Genomic DNA, 18,104 nt, shown 5'->3' with positions numbered 1-18,104 from the left:
TAACACCGCGTTAATGGCAGGTCCCTCGAACTAAATAATAAAGTGTTGAAAACCCAAGATGTTTATACAAAGACAACACAACACCACTGTCTCTCTATTTGCCAGGGACATTGTACTTTTCCATTCTTAGTGCAAGCCATAGTTAAGAAGATTTTTATATCAAGTATAAAATTGTCAACTTTTGTGAAAAGTTGAGCACAAAAATGAGCACCTGGTCGACCTGAACGCGGAGGTCGCAGGGTGTATCGTTCCCGCTCTCAATATTACTAAGCTCCATTACAGCTGACTCATTTTGACCTTGTTATAGTGAAGTGTGTTTTGCGGTCTAATGTTTTCATTCTTCTTGGTGTCTAGCAAAGTTTTCGCACGCCAAAATATTTACAACCCAGCTTGCATGCAATCATGCGACTAAAAAGTAAAAGACCGAATAGTCGATTGACTCAGGGTGGCAATTATTTTATACCTTTTATATTATTTTCATAATATACTAATTTTATAATTGTTTCATTATTGTCTATTATTTTGAATTTTCTGTAATCAGTTTTTCAATCGAGACAAAATATTTCAATAAAGGTTGAAACTTATCATGTGCTAACATTAATCTTTAATTATTGTGTACATTGATTTTGTGTTTGTTCTATTTTGGATTTGGAATTTGTTGTTTATGATATTGCCATTTTTAGTAATATTCAAAAATTGGAAATTCACTTCCACCTCACCCGTGTATAGAGCACAATTTTGGGGATGGGGGTAGACATGTGGTACGTGGTTTTACGTTTCCTCGCGTTATACAATTAAATGAACAATCGTGATAGCTTTTCGGAGATAAATGAACCCCTATCGAAACGACGGTTTTTTGTGTTGTAATGAATTATCAAGTTTTCATGTTATGTTTTCATGTAAATTTAATTTTGCTTTATTGAAATTCTAACCTCGCGCTCATTTGAATAAGCGTAAATGAAGTTGCACCGGTCTTTTTAGGCCCGGGTAAAATTTGGTCTGTGTGAGATGGAATTGAGTAAACGAAAGTCATTTATTGAAAGTCATTGCTTTGTAGGAAAGTTAATCACACATGATGTCAAAAATGTTCAACGCTAACAAATTGACATAGTTGTCTCCAGTTTTATGTATATTTCATTGTACATATATATAATAAAAGATTTTCAGATTGTAACAGCCTTTGATTGCATATTCTTTTGCACATACTAATTCCGCTGACATCTTAGTCTACCTACATTCATCCAATGTCTCTGTTTTCTTTTTCTCAAATAACAATATGAATTTCTTTTTAGAAATTTATTGAGTGAACTAGAAGCTTGTGAGGGTGACCCAGGAGAAGTGGCTCAATGTTTTGTTTCCAAGGTAAGCTCGTATATCCTGTCACGCACCGCATGACCCGCGTCAGCTGTGACGTCTCCCATCTGGAATTTTTGATTTTTTTGTTGTCATTTTGTCATTTGATAACGGATGTCTGTCGATTTATGCACGGTTGTTTTAATTTTGGACAATTGCTTTCTTATTTTCTGTTGAAATTTAGACGTTTTGTGCATTTCAAGTCGGTGAAATCATCATCATTTCCAAGTACCCAAGTTCCAAGTATGCCTGATATTGAGATAGCAAAGCAAGAATTTTTGATTCATATTATTTGTCTTCGGATTGTTTTTCGTCAAATGCTAAACAATATGAAAAGGCATTCCAATTATTGCCATGATACTTCAGTCAGGCACGCTTAAAAATGACAAAAAAGGGTCATTGCCTAAAATCTATAACGACACGAATAAATACACGAACTCCACAAAAACTAACTTGGTTCCTTATTTTAAATTTCAAAAAACATTTCTGATAAGAGGTGGAAGAAAGCTTGGTTGAAGTTTGTCTTACCTATTATTTCTAAGTGAAAGCACCTATGATGTATGTACCTAAAGGTTCTCGATTTCAAGTTTACCTTATATGTATTCCTAAAATCTGTTTATACAGATGGTTTGGATTTCGAAAAAACTCCTGTTTTTATTTGAACTCCGGGTAAATGCCCCTATATGACCCTCGACCCATTTTCGTCCTAAACCAAGTTGATCGATTGGTAATTAATCATTTTTCAGAATTAAAAATAGTTCCAAAACCTAAAAACATTCGTTTCCTAGTATTCCTTCTCATATTTCGTTATATTTTTCAGGATGAAGATTTCAAAGTATACACTGAATATTGCACAAACTATCCATCATCGGTTGCGGCTATGACAAGTTGTATGCGTGACCAGAATTTGTCTCAATTCTTCAAGGTAAATTATATCAGCTGATTTTTGTTGCCACCACTAATTCATCTTGGTCTCCTTAGAATTACTGCAGCTATTTTACGAACGACAAAATATGACGATATTCGATGTCCGCCAATTGTACATCGAAGATTCCAACCTTTGTAAATATGATAAATCCTTTATATTGTTGTCTGCTCATACATGGCCTTGTTTCGAGCATAGAGGCGAAAAATCCAATTATAGTATTCCAAATAAGTTGCACCCTGCTTAGATAACAATTTGTGTAGTAGTGCTCGAACATAAATATTCGATATTCCCGTAATGTGTGTACCAGGTTAGGGTTAGGGGCCTATAAATTTATTCCGATTTTCCTTATTTTAGTTCTATTACTAGTTCGGGGACTGTCTGTGTTAGCCATGCGAATTAACTCCCTGCCCATAGGCTCTCGTACCCTAACAGAACTTGATGTAAATAGGCCAACAAAATTAGTTACCTCCATATTGGTACTTACACTTCTTTAGCGCCAAATATACTAGTTATTCCAAATTTCGTAACGCTATACTATATTGTCTGATAGACGGATAGTAAATATTACTGTAATATTACCAGAAAATAATTGTCTTTGGAATATATTTAAGCAAGAAATTGTCTTTCAATAAAACTTTCTAAGATTTACTTTCGAATAAATTCGAATCGATTGGGCTATAGAATTTTCTGTGTTTTCTAACCCTTCGCAAATTATGAATATTTCAAGTTCATTTGCATTAACTAACTCGTATGTCGATGTTAAATCCCGGATCAGAATTATCACCCTCTTACCATCAAGTAGTACACTCTGTAACCACGATAATTAAATTACTATTGTTTGCGATAGATTTTCTAAATACCATTGGTATGCCAATAATTCGGTAACGGCGATTAGTAAAGAATTCATCTCGCTTAACTTGTTACTATATCGATATTTATCGGGTTGGGAATATATTTTTATTTGTGTTGTATCGAGACCTTGTCATTGATGAATGGTGTTGCCAGGGATAGGCATTCAAAATGGGAATCTTTATTAATAATATCAGAAAGTTTTTTTTCAAAATAATTTTTATAAATTCTGTGTTAGGAATATTCATACCGGAAGAGATCGGTATTCTCAAGGTATATCTCGTAATTAATTATGATTTCTATTAATTAAAATGATTTATTTTTCCATACAATTACAATTACGGCCCACGGTACGGATCTAGCCTACCGAAGTGTTTCATCCGGCCCATTTGTGTCTGCTGAAATTACGACTATAAGAAATTTCTGTTAAAAATATCGATATAATAACGTCATAATGACCCCGATTGTTGCATTGTGCTTCTTATTATTATATAAACGTGAGCTGTAGTAACCAAGTCTATGATATGATGTAACTGGCCCACTCAGAAAAGAAATTGCCCACCCGTGCTCTAAAAGGCACATAAATGAGGGAACGAAAGTTTATGAAAGACGGGTGTATAAAATTCCATTGCCATAGTAATTTAACTGATGGTAACCTGGGTGATCTATTAACTGACTTTTGAGCAACTTCGCATTAATAGTGGAAAAACTGATAGCTGCTGATTCGCCAAAGTGTACCCTGTTTTTCACATCTTGGGTGTGGTGCTGGGCTTGTCTAAAATTAGATTTCCGTGAGTCCAAACCCTGAATTCTGTTTAAACCGTTGCACTACTAAAATGTCACGAATTTTATCGTGTTTTATCTAATTTTTAATCCTACTCTTCCAAAATATTTTTTGTGGTTCAAACAAAATCACGTATTACTTTTCTACAAATTTGAAACAAACCATAATTTGTTTTTCTTCATTTTTAGATACAACAGGATAAGTTACGTCACACCTTACCTCTTGGATCATACTTATTAAAACCAGTGCAGAGAGTGTTGAAATATCATCTGTTATTACAAGTAAGTTAGCTATATTTGTCTGCGATATCGAATTATTGGCTGAAGCGATTTCACAAATAACCTGTCAATGATAAATACAAGCCGAATCTAATTCGTCCACAAGTACCAATATGGAGGTACTAATTTTGTTCGCCTACTTCACATCAAGTTGTGGGGGGCAGGGGGTAAATTCACTTGGCTAACACAGACAGTCCCCGAACTAGTAATAGAACTGAAATAAGAAAAATCGGAATAAAATTATGGTCTAACCCTAACCTGGTACACACACTACGGGAGTATCAAAAATTGTTTGCTTGCTTTTAAATATCTCGTCGGTCCATTTTTATATAACCAAGGAAGGCTTCATGCACTTCAATCTTTCCAATGACGTAATGGGAATCAGGCGCCACAAGATTATAATGTAGTCGGATTCCACAACCGCATAATCTCAGACGAAACCATATCATCGCGTGCTTATTATATACCTACTAAATTACCGAAAGTGTCATTTTTCTTATACTAAACACGCCACCCAGAATTGAAATTGGACATAAACTTAAAATTTTGAAAAAGTAGAAAACTTGACAAAAGTTGAAGCAATTTGAACAGCGTTTGATCGGGTTTCCATCGTCTTATTAATACTGGCATATATGATGTAAGTCTGTGTTTCACCAGATTGTTTATAGCTAATATATTCAGTCGTTAATTCTAGAACTGACTTCTGGTCTTGGTTATTACATGCTTTTAGACCTGAGTCAAACTTCAAACTGAAATCGGGTATAATTCCTGAAGGCTTGTATTTTAGGCTTTGACCAACAATATAACACTGCAAGTTTACATCCAATTCCCAGAGTCTATATTATTATATGTATATTGTTTGAATATAATCAAATACCCATTAGGTTCGCCATTGTTGTTAATTTGACCACAATTTATTGGGGTTCCGCTCCCCGAAAAACATGGCAATCACTGCATGATAAAAAAGACGCAATTCAGAAAAAAAATTCTCAATGAAACATCGCTGTTTAATGCGTAAAATGATGCCCATATGGTTTGGTAATCCAGAGCTGGATATCTCTTCATAATCAACCAGAAACCTAGTATTCAAACAGCAATATTTTATTTATTTTAGGAATTGGTAAAACACTGCGATAAAGACGAGGAGGGATATCAAACAATACAAGTTGCACTTCAAACCATGACCAGGGTTGCACGACATATCAATGAAATGAAGAGAAAACACGAAGATGCTGTTCATATACAGGTACGATTTCGTCGTTTAAAAATATAAAAATTAATTCTTTATTATCAGGAGTTTTTTCCTTTAAATTCTTTTTTCGTTAAGTTTCATTTCAAGTTAATTCATCGGATATTTCTCTCACCAACTCCAATGAATTTGATAATTTTGCCTTTCTCTCGATAATTAACATTGTATTAACGTTCTTCATTTAATTTCAGGAAATTCAAAGTCTTCTGACAAATTGGCAGGTATGTGTAATTTACAGTCACACGATCTTTTATTTTTTTTTTCTTTCTTGAATTCACGTAGTCGGTTGTTCGTTTTGGCGATGGGCGCGAGTTACTTGCTTATTTGTAGATATATCATGGGTTTTTACGGTACAGATCAACTTTGCAGCGAACTGAAAGGCCGTACATCGGCTGAAAATTGACACTATCGTCAAGCACGGTTGAATGCACCTGATTCACGGGTGTTTGTTTCGCGACAAACCGGTTACACTTCAGTTTAAGTGCATCGAACTTAAATTTTCATTTTGCTTATTTTGAGTAGTATTTGAAGTTTTTATTAGTTTCTGACTAACAAATCTTATTGTTATCCTAGTTTGGGCGGCCAAGGCATTCTTTTCAAGCAAAAACTAAACTTTCTTACGAATGATGTTTTAAAATGTACGGTATTTAGATAATCGCGCCTACTGTGTATTCCTAAAACTATGGAGTATATTTACAAATTGATTGCACTAAAAAAATATTAAATCAGATTTCGAGATTACTGAATTATTGCAATATATTGTCGCCTCTAATCTTAAAAGATACTTAAATTTATATATGTAATTTTGTATATATCCGCTATATATGTTTGAAATATTCCAAGAAAATCACATTAAAGGCAATGAGTTAGTACAGCAGTAAATTAATGGTTGCAAAATGATATTGAACCTTTTTTTCAAATCACAATATTCAAAATGACCCAGCCTTTACGCTTATTATTATGTGCTTAGTGTACAACCCATCAATTAATAGAAACTGCTTGTCTTTGTATTGTTTATACATGACTAAGTACGTGACATTGATGCCGTTTACCGTTCATACATGCCGTGCACTCACATTTAGTTTTCCCCAGTTCACCCTATTCGCAAACAATAAACCGTGAGGTTAGGTTGATATATCGTCAACATTTCGGATTTTTTGGACGAGAGCACGAAATACATTTTTTATCTGTTATTATAAAAGGTACGATTTAATTCGGCTGTTGCTTGCTTTAAGCATTGTTCAGCGATAACCTAGCTTTAGGTTGACATATATTTGTTTTGTGTCACACGCTACAGGTGACATTGTCACCCGTTTCTTGCGCCCCAAGATTTCAATTGACAGCAAAACACGGTGTCAAGTGGTTCGAACTTTAGCAAAAACCGAGCAACCCGAATTTTTGATTTTCGCTGCAAAGCTACATTCTTTCGTTCATCAAATTGCAATATAACTCAATTTCGGACTTTGTGAGGCTTGCAGGCTTGTCCAAACTCCAAACGACCACAGCTCTGAAGGTTGTAAGACATTATATCAGACTAATCCATTTGATATTCTGCAGTTCTATGTTCGTCGGATGCATAAAAATATAAATTAACACTGTATATACCTGTAGGCTATGACCGAAAACAAAATTTCGATACCAGGAATTGTCGTTGACCTATTTTTATTAAGAATTTGTGTTTATTTTTGAACTTAAACAAAAAAAGTACAACAATCTTTTTGAAAAAAAAAAATTCCTTTTAACAACAAGCTTCATTTCAGGGCAATGAATTAACAACCTACGGAGAACTGATCATGGAGAGTGAAATGAAAATGCAAGGAGCAAAAAACGAAAGACAAGTTTTCTTATTCGAGAAAATGATTTTGATTACAAAGAGAAGAGAAGACGGGTTTTTAGTGTGCAAAGCTAACATCATGGTAGGTCAAATAATAAAATTAAGATATTTAAACAATCGCCGAGATTGGCTGTTCTAAAGAATGGGCTGGTAATATTATGATAATAAAATAAAAATAGGTTTTCTATCCTTAATTTTCATAGAAAATACGAAATCAAATTGAATTTTCAGATAAATCAGATTGTTTCCAATTGTATGACCTTATTGAGCGAAATGAATACGTGTTAGATGAAGTAGTCTGGTATTCAACGTACAGTCAGACGAATAATTTAATCTTCTTTTTTAAACTACTAAGCTTTCTTACTCGTTAAATTACAAAATTGGGGTTAATATTTTCATAAAAATCCAAGTAAAAAAATATCATTTCCAAGAAAGCAATAGAATTTTGTTATAGACATAAATTACATCAATCAAATTCCGTCTGAACATGATATAAGCTATTATCGTAATTCAAAATAGGCCAGAAATAATCTTTCATAAAACTTAATAGCTACCGCCTGCCGTAAATAAATTATTATTTTTTTAGTGTGCCAATTTGGTTCTTCTGGAAAGCATCCCCAACGTACCATTGGGATTTCAAATCCAACTTTTCGCGGATAGAGCTGCATGCGTTACTCCTCAACAAGGTAATGGATCACAAGAGCAGGCTCGGCAACAATGCTATATTTTATTGGCGCCCTCGCAAGAAGAAAAAGCAGTTTGGACCTATCACATCAAAAGACTAATCATTGAGACAATGCAAGCATCTATTCCTCTGCAGGCGAAGAAAAGCATTATGCGAATGAGACCCGTCCGAGGTGAGAATTATTTAACGTTGAATTATTTATGTTGGTTGCAGTCTAAGAAATAGGTTTATAGTATTACTAATGGTATTCTCGATTAAATGACTAACAACCTTGATTCCACGATATTTCAAATCGTTTGGGCGCGACCTACCTGGTAAGTCAATTTATTATTTCAACTAGGTCAGCAACCTTACAAGGATGCAAGACACTAAACGCGGCTTAATTTTGGTCATGATTATCATTGTAAAATTTCTTAGACGGGGATGGCGACGGCGACTCCGAAGAAGATCGCATGCGAAAGAAAAGCAAATCGAGGTTTGGTCCAAGTGCTATCCTTGGCAACCAAGATGGAAAGAACAACAAATCTGCACTCGCTCGTTTAACTAGCACTGCTTCATCTGCGAATCTTCTGAACAGCGGAGCTAAGAAGACAACATCGTCTACTCCGGCAACACAATCAAAACCTAGGCGAAGATCAGACTCCATGTCTAGGAAGAATTTACACAAAAAAGGTGAGGCATCGGTTAAATCTCTCTTATTTTAACCACGTCGTAAATACAGTTATATCTATCAATACATGGGTGTGTACTTATAAATTTGGTATGAATAAAGCGTCATAATTTGACATCTAATTTATGTAAATTACGTTTTTTTACATCATCTAGCAATGTATCTTTCCGGACGAAAATATCTGGGAACGTATTATATATTTCATGGTAAGATCTGTGTGACGTCATTGCACGATAAGTCATGCTTGAGTGAACGCTGTAGTTAAATTCAATAGTATTAGTGGCGTACCAAAATGATTAGGATCATTTGTCTACTCGAGGTGCGAAGCGTTATAACACGCATTCATATCGCGGAGAATCTCGATAAGAACGAATGAATAGCACTTGATTGCATATGCTATATTTTTTTGTTCGCAGTTTAGAGGGATTTGATTTTTAAACGATTGAGTTATTGTTGTGGTAAATACATCGAGTCATGCATGTGTGTTAATTATTTTTATAAACCACGAAAACTGTGTGACATATATTTGTGAACAACATGATTATATGTTTATATAACTTGCCAACGAAATTATTTCCAATTTTTGCATAATTGCTGTCAAATTCCATTGCTACTTGCCTTTCCATAATCAACAATCATGAGTATATCACCCCATTGTTTCATTACTCATTTACAAATTAAAACCTGTGGCCCGCGTGCCAAATGCGTCCCTCAAGGAAAGACTTTTTAATTTGATTTAATTCGGTACCTGCAAGTAATTCCGATCTCTTTGCATTGCGAAGCTTATACCTGAGTCCAAGTTATTATCTATGCCCATGACGTCACAATGCCCCGACAGCTAGCTTGTGCAAACAACGTATGTCATAAGATTGCAAATTGCCTATGTTGAAAAAAGATGCGGCCCGCGGTTTTACCCAGTTATCCCTATCTGGCCTTCCTGTATTAAAGGTGGCACACCCCTGGTCTGATCAAAACCCGAAATAGCGCATTGGTCTGTATGTCTGCCAGATTGCCCTTCACATTGGACGCTATTTGAAAGGAGATTTCTACCATATACATCTTCTTCCTAACTGTATACTCATCTTTCGAAACTTTCTCAGCCTTGAAACGTAAAGACGAAGTGGAGAGCAGCGATGACATTAGCACAGATTCTGCTCCCAATACACCAGCCGGGAATAAAGTCGCTGGAAAATTCTCTTTTCCTGGATTCCGACAAAGCACTCGTTCTGGTCACGTAGCACAGCCAAGCAAACCAACAACGACACAAGCACAAACCAGGGCAAACACTTCGCCGCAATTAATAAACTCGAAAAAGAAAACGACGCAAGCTGGCGGCGAAAATAAAAACGGATCAACGAATCAACCAGAAGTCGTTAAACGACACCATAATTCCGTTATATATAGGTAGGTTATATGTTATTACTCTACGAGTTAAGGCTGACATCGGCAAACTAGGGCCCACGGGACAAATCCGGCTCGTTGGGAACTCCAATTTGGCCCGCCTGATGCGGTCACAACCAAACTAAAACCAAATTTTGATGTTTAAGCTAAAAAATAGCTAGGGAATTTGTTGAGATTGCAATCAAATTTAGTTTTGGTACGAAGCTTACTGTTTTCCACTTTTGCTTTTGTAACACTGTAAATATTGTTCATAAAATGTCATTTTTTACGTCCCACTTACATGGCCCGCGAGTATTTTGGCTCCTGAACCTTGCTTACTCCTGAGTTAAGGATTGTCCGTTTTGAGTGAACCTGACGTCCACACCATGGGAGAAGCATTTAAAGAAAATAACTTGTAGAAATGATAAAATCTGCGGAGTTTTCTTGCAGTCTATTCAATTTTCTCCTTCCTTTTTATATCACAGGCGACACAAACGTAGGACAAGTCAGCCAATTACAATTACTGAAAAGCGTCTAAGTATGAAACTTACAGAAGAAGATGAAGATGCAGCAGATAAAGACGGTGAAGTGGACGGAGTCGAAAAATTTGACGATGATGACCTTATGAACTTTAACCCCTTGACTGCTCGTGAAAGTGTCAGTTGGGATATTCAGATAGTGGAGGCAGTTTTTGAACGATATAAAAAAGAAGAGACATCCCCTGTGTCGCCCCAACCAGAGAAGTCTCCCGAACTGGGGTCCACGTATTTGACAGTGCCGAGTGATGTAGCTCCTTCGCCTTTGATGTCACTGGACCATACCCCGATTCTGAGTCAAAGACGAAAAAGTCGAATTGTTGTCGTACCCTCTTCTGATACATCAGATGATGAAATTGAAAAGAAAAGGAAATCGTCTTCAGCAAGCACGAGTATTATTCGACGAAAGAAAGACAAGAACGCCCCAACTACACATAGAACAAGCGGCGTGGTGTACTCCTTGTCACAGGTACGGCCGCGATTTATTATGTTTGTCATGAAATAAATGCTCTTATATTTTTCTTCTACACCCTAATTATTTTACTGACGCTAATTCAAATATATTGTTTGGGCGTGCCCAATGCTCAATTATAATTGAATTCGTGATATATGTAAATGACATTAGTCATTAATGTGCTGGGATACTACATTCAATGTACGACGTATATGTTTCTAACAATTTATGTAGATGACAGTATAGTACACTCCAATCCGGTCATGTGGCACAACCATAAACAAGGCATAAAATAAATGGTTCTACTTTGGTATGCGATCTCGTCTGTGTGATCTCAGTGATTTTAGCTAGGGTTAGGAACTGGATTCTATTAGAGAGTTATTATGAGATTAAATGCATAGCAAAATGGAATCACAATTAGTGCCGTTTTGGTATGTGATCGAGATCATGTGGAGCAAGTACGATCGCATCGTACTTGTCATTGAATAATTAAAATGTTGTTATTTTTACAGCAAAGAGACATGGAATCGAATGGTGATGCAAAATCAGTATTACGAAAAGCGGCTCAAGCACCAGATAACGTTAGAAATTCTCTCGTATTGCACGAGAGTGATACAGATGAAGAAACGAATCAAATACTCAAAGAAAAAGCCATTACAGCAAGACGCAAAAGTTCCCTCAAACGCAGAGAACGTAATTTACGCAAAAAGGCTAACGGTACCTCTTCTCCGTCTAAACAACAGGGAGAAACTCACAACGGCGGCCCAAGAAGAGGGAGTCTCTACGACAACATGGATGACAACGTCAAAGGTAATGATGACGCCATGAATGCAACGGTAACGTCTTCTGAACAATGCGTGCCTACGCAAAGCATTGTCGATTCAAATACAAGCAGCACCACTTCCATTGTTACAGTACAATCAAGTTCATTGGCTTCTATATCGTCCACATCAACTGTCGAAGTCACTTCTGCTAATTACAATAATAATAATGATAGATCGTTTAAAAAATCTAGAGATATGAATGTCAAAGTCAATAAAGATTTCAAACATATTCCAGTCGGCAAAGTGAGAGGACTCATCGACAAAATGTGGAATTCGCCACACGCTGAACCTATGTCGCCATCTTCGAAAGCAAAATTCATTATGACACCATCTTCAGGACGTACACCCATCACTAGTCCAACTTTCAGCTCTGAAAAATCATTTACGTTCGAACCAAAAGCAGTTTCAGGAACGACGTCTTCTGTCGTGAGCCCCAAACTTGTTAAGAAATCAACTAATCCCAACGGCAATAACAATAATAATAATATATTTTCAACATCGCCGCGGCTTTCTGAGACGAACGAATTTATGGAATTAAATATTTCTGAGAAGCACGACAGCACTTCTGTCGTATCCAGCACTTGTGGTTCTATTATGTCTCATTCTGATCACAGCATAAACTCACAAAAAGGAAAACATTTTTCTAATAAGAACCTCATATCTACGAAGCCAGAAACTGTTTTGACTACCGGCAGCTTACCGCTAACTATAACAAGCAGTAGCGATAGCAGTGAGGGTGAAAGTAACACTATTACACAAAGGGTGAAACGGTTGTCTATGGGAGAACGCGATTATCAGAAAGCAGCTGATATCGATACGAACTCTGATATGAAAAAATCTAACACACCACTTTTGTATTTGAGACGTACTTTTTCACAAGAAGATACAAATCTAAATCGTCGTAGTTCGAATCTTGTTTTAGAAGCACGAATGAGCGCAGAATACACAAATGAAATTTCGTCGTCTTCTGCAATAAGTACTGAACGGGTGAGCTGTAATCTTGATGGAGATGATTTCACATTCGGTGGCGTTGAAGAAACAATCTGTGATACAAAGCAATATGATTTCGAAAATCTTTGTATAACCACCCCCGATGATTCAAAAATTAAGGACAAAATGTCAGAGGAATTTGAACACGTTTGCAGCGATTTAGAAATCAGTACACGATTCAGTAGCCTTGAATCACATGCGTTTTCCGCGAGTGAAGAAGACAATTTGAAATTACCGAGAACAGAACTTGATATAAGAACAGAACAATTTTCTGTAGTTAGTCGCACAAAACATACAAATGATACTTCTATAGAAAATGTTGAAAATTCCGAAATTGGTACAAAAGAAAAGCCTAAAATTTACGGAATTAAACTACCCGATACTACCACTGGAATGCGAAGATATGGACACCAATACGGCCAGAACATACTTCCAAATCGGTCGGATTCTATTCGTTCCACAAAGTCGGAATATATTTCCACCCGATTGGCGAATGCCAATAGAGACGGCGAAACGAGAGGAAGATCTTTGGGACTAAGAAGTCGAAATTCATTTGCCTCTACATTGTCGTCAAAAGAACTGCAGGTGATTCCTCAAAGCAATGTATCGAAATTGGCCAAACAATTCAGCGAAATTTGTATGCAATCAGAAAAACTTGCTGCATGTCCACCAAGACGGAGCAGATCTGTGGAGGCGGGAGCAAGAGCAAGACACAGAATGAAAGCGCGTGAAGAAAGAAAGTGAGTAAATTACGTTCTTGTTTGCTTCGAATTAGAAAAAAAAGATACTCCTGTGAACCAAGATGGTGGACACAGGAACGTAGTATATACCAGATTAAGGTTAGGCCATAATTTTATGTACAAATACTGCGGAAGTCACTTGGTTAGTCCCTGAACTCGTAATATAACTAAAATAAGGAAAATTGGAACAGAATTATGGCCTAACCCTAACCTGGTACATATACTACATTCCAGTGTCCGCCATCTTGGTTCGAATACTACCGGAGTACCGGGAATAAAACAAATTCCAGTTCTACGGAAGGGGAACCGACTGTTTTTTTTTTTAATTATGATATTATGTTAACCAAAATTCTGATTTGAAACTGATCAGGAACTAATATTACTATTACAGGACCGACCTTAGGCCAACGCCACCGCGCAGTCGAATTTTCGGCAAAGTTATTGAATTTAACTATTATAAATTATATTCATGTATAAATCAGCGTGTTTATTCTGTGGACACAAGGCATGTAAAGTAAAGTACTTTTATCGTGATCTTGTACTTGATTAAAAAAAATATAAAAATGGATTCATTTTCTCTGACAAAATCTCAAATTTCGGTCATCATTCTCCTATATATCTTGACTCTCCTTGCTTGGCTCCGCGAAATCCATTGCGTATACGACCCCGCATTTTCAAGGTCGGCCCTTGAGTCCGATTGGTTCCAAATTTTGTGTTCTTTTAAGCACAATATACAATATCCATTTTTTTTTGACTCAAAGTAAAAAATGATTTCTCAACATTTCCAGAAACCACGAACGATCAGACACCGCCGATGCTAAAGTCCAGTCGCCATCTCCTAAGGAAACTACAAATATAAAATCAATGTCTACGCAAGATCTGCAATCAAAAACAAAATCCCCCGAACTCGAAAAGAAGTCAAATCCTACAAACCAACGAACCGGACGGACACCTTCAAAATATTCATTCCAACAGGCGGCAGTGAAAGTCGACGAAACCTTCGTTTGCGAAACGGTTTCCAGACCAGCGAAGAAAACCCTAACCGTGGTATCATCGACACGTGTTTCTATAAGCGACGAGGACGACGTGTTTCCCGATTCACCTAAATCCATGCCATCCCCGCCTAAGTCAGATGACACTGAAGCCCCTAACAGAAAGAAACTGTCGCTCGTGGAACTTTTCGCTGCTAACCCACACAAGGAAAATCTTGCCAAACCTGAATCGCTCACAAATCAAAATGACGGTTCCTCGCCATTAGAAAATCCCGTCATACCTGAAATCAAATCCCATAATTCCGTCTTGCAAAACGCGACTGAGAGCCCTCCCAGCGTTCGAGTTATTTTGGTACGAACGCCGGACGATGAACAAGGACCAGGTATATTGGAGCCTCGAGTGCTGAACTTAGACTCGAGAAACAAAAGGGGAGCATTATCACCCCCGCCTTTAGAGAAGCGACATAGCTGGACAACGCGATTGGATGAGAGCGATGTGCCTCAACGAAGAACTAGGCTGAGGTCGTCGTCTTTGACGCGAAAGAGAAATCGAGCGATCATTTCACCCGAGTCGCGATGAATTTAAAATATATTATTATTTGTTAATATTTTAATCCACAATTTGGATAAAATGCTTGCTTGGCCAATCATGAGTTATACGAGTGGAAGTTCACTTCTAGATGCTTAGTAAATTTCGGACAAATCTGATCTATGCGCTTACCATGAATTTATCAAAGCCACCGGGTATAAAGCTGGATAATTTAAATATAGCTTTCGTGCAATATCATTTCGCTATATGTGACATCACTGACAAGTCACAATTCGATTAGATTTTTAGAAAGCAAGTGACGTTTACCTTATTAATAATAAAATAATATATCAGTATTTTATTTTCTTGTATTAGATAAATTACTACTTAACATGAAACTAATCTGGCATCCCGATATTGACTTAGCATATACTAATTACAACTAATTTCAACTACCCTAATCATATAGGGAATTTTTGCTATTGCTATGTGCGTTTGAGATCAAAATATTATATTACCTATATTTATCAACGCTAATTATTCATGCTTGACCCTTGGAAAATAGATTGTTTCAGATCGATGACAACGCACCTATCTTTCTACTTATTGTCCTATATATTTATGTATTTCGTTTCATCGTGAATTATCAAATTTTCGCACAAAAGGGACTACTTCTGTCTCCAGTATTACCGCTACCACTTATTAAAATATTATTATTGCATTGATACTTTTTGTTCCATAATTTTTGTTGTTATATTTGCTATCTTAATTATTATTCTTGGTATTATATTGTTATTACAGCGTATGATGAAATAATATTCAATTTGCGCCTCGTGTTGGATATCAAAATAAATACAAAAATGAATATATGAGTTTTATTAAAATGCGAAGAACACAGACTGACAGAATATCATAAGTCCAAGTTCCCTGATATTTTGTCAAATGCACAGAAGCCACCAATACTATGCATCTGGAAAGGCCAACTGATTAAATATTGCTGTGATACACCATACGAAAAAGTTCACTTGATCACTCGACTAAAATAGTGAAAAAACTACTGTATTCCATCTTAGCCACAAAACTAATGTTACCACAGTTCCAACCTTTTTCTATAAATTCCTATTTTGTAAATTTTCGTCTTCCCTCGCTATGCATAAAGCTCTATTTTCCTTTATTTGTTCATGATTTAGCGGCTCTTTAACTAGTTTTGAACGCAGCTCGCACTCCTCTTTTGTGCCGTTAAAATAGTATAGAGTCTGTAGAAATAAGTATTACAATAATACTAAATAGCTGAATAATATATATAGGTAAAATTATACAGAATACAAAGTAAAACGTCTGCATTTCCAACCCGAAAACAACCTAAACCGTTGGTTTAGAGAGAGTTCATTTAGACTCTTGTCTAGAGTCTACCAGGGGTCACCAAACTACGGCCCACGGGCCGGATCCGGCCCACGGCGTCATTTTATCCGGCCCGCGATAACACGCAAAAAGGGCGAAATATTTTTCCAAAGGAAATTTTCCCGAACATCGTCTTCCTTGTTTATTTCGTAAAATTGGCCAATCAGCAAGATGCAAAAGAGTGACGTGATAATAGGCCTTTTCGCATTCGCTCAGACACTTTTGTCACCCTGACAGATTTTCAGTCCTGGTTGTAAACAATACTTCGTTAGTTTTAGGTTGTGTTTGGGAAATTTAAGTATGAATGAAACAAATTGAGTCAGTCATCATTTGCCTCCCTATGAGTTATAGTTTTATTAGTAGTAATGAAAAATTAGTCTGGAAATAGCAGTGACAAAATAGGTTTAAATTTTCTACCAGTAAGCAACGTTTTCTGCGAAAGATACATTCGTACACTCGTGACGCGTGCTTTCGACGAAACTGTTTACGTTTCTTGTGCTAAAATGAACGTCGAATGTGCATTTTGCGCTAACAGTACTGTAATCCCTCGCGTACTGCTCCAATTTCAAAAGTCACACTAACTTTTGTACTGCTTGAATGCGGATATTCATGTACGTATGTTACAAAAAAATTAAAAGTTCATCCGATTTAAATGAAAACTGCACAATTAGATATATCTGAGTGAAAATAAGAAAATAATACCAAGCTTGTAAAAAACGGTCAAGAAATATTGGAATTTTAGTACCGCCCGACATGCCAATTTTTTTCATAAGGATTGTATTACTTTTCTGATAAGAACTGTAATAAATATGAAAAAAAAACATATCAATCACTAATCTTTCGATCTGCGTCACATCTATGGAATATTGAGACTATTTCAGGATTTTATTCTGGCAATGGTGTTTTACACCGCCGAAAAATCGTGGCAAATAAACGCTGGAGTTGTGCATGTTAGTTTGTCAGTGGGTCATTGGTAAATTGGTAAGTATCAAGATAGGAAAGAAATACACACGTCTACATAAATTTTATTGGTGTCTATAGACAATACCATTAATTTGCACTAAGTATAACTTGAGCGTAATTTTTGAAAGTTCTGAATGATGGGAAATTTATGCGCTAATGAAAAAAATCAAATACCAGATAATAGTTGTTTATTTTATCTAAATTATGTCAAAATTTTATGGAATTCTATGCTACAGCAAGCAGTCCGTAGTCGTTGTTATGAGCGGTATTCCGACACGGCGTAACGGTACTTAGCAGACGTGATGCGGACATTTTTTGGTGCAAAAAGACGAATTTTGTAACATTCCTAATTCATGACTGCAACGTTTTGATAACAGCTAAACTCAGGATAGTTGTCAAGATATGAAAATCTTGTATAATTGTTTTCCTAGGATGTTTGCGATCTATATCCTGCGATATAGATAGAATTTAATATTCAAGTCTTCAGAAATGTAGAATATATATCGTTAACAAATTGAATGGATTTCCCAACTTTTGTGAATTTATTGTAGCCATATTGCATTGACAAAAATATTTGTCCGGCCCGTTTCAACACAGTTTAGGTCATACCCGGCCCGCGGTCAAAAAAGTTTGGTGACCCCTGGTCTAGACTGAGCAGCGATGGC

General features: G+C 36.4%; 1 protein-coding gene across 2 annotated transcripts in view; it reads left to right on the top strand.

Annotated features, from left to right (window-relative positions):
* LOC120335475 (uncharacterized) overlaps positions 1-15,934 on the top strand; it is a 28,389-nt gene extending 12,455 nt beyond the window's left edge. For both annotated transcript variants that reach the window (XM_078120511.1, XM_078120513.1), the window contains exons 5-16: positions 1,293-1,362; positions 2,174-2,278; positions 4,103-4,195; positions 5,307-5,438; positions 5,633-5,662; positions 7,202-7,357; positions 7,862-8,132; positions 8,378-8,632; positions 9,731-10,034; positions 10,496-11,015; positions 11,513-13,554; positions 14,343-15,934. In XM_078120511.1, the coding sequence (XP_077976637.1) occupies positions 1,293-1,362; positions 2,174-2,278; positions 4,103-4,195; positions 5,307-5,438; positions 5,633-5,662; positions 7,202-7,357; positions 7,862-8,132; positions 8,378-8,632; positions 9,731-10,034; positions 10,496-11,015; positions 11,513-13,554; positions 14,343-15,126 (4,762 nt within the window). In that variant the 3' untranslated portion in view covers positions 15,127-15,934. The remainder of the gene's footprint in view (positions 1-1,292; positions 1,363-2,173; positions 2,279-4,102; positions 4,196-5,306; positions 5,439-5,632; positions 5,663-7,201; positions 7,358-7,861; positions 8,133-8,377; positions 8,633-9,730; positions 10,035-10,495; positions 11,016-11,512; positions 13,555-14,342) is intronic.
* The last annotated feature ends 2,170 nt before the right edge of the window (positions 15,935-18,104 follow it).

Source organism: Styela clava, chromosome 2 (assembly GCF_964204865.1).
Source record: "Styela clava chromosome 2, kaStyClav1.hap1.2, whole genome shotgun sequence".
Lineage (NCBI taxonomy): Eukaryota > Metazoa > Chordata > Ascidiacea > Stolidobranchia > Styelidae > Styela > Styela clava.
Note: the sequence above shows the minus strand (reverse complement) of the source record. Positions and strands in the feature narration are given on the sequence as shown.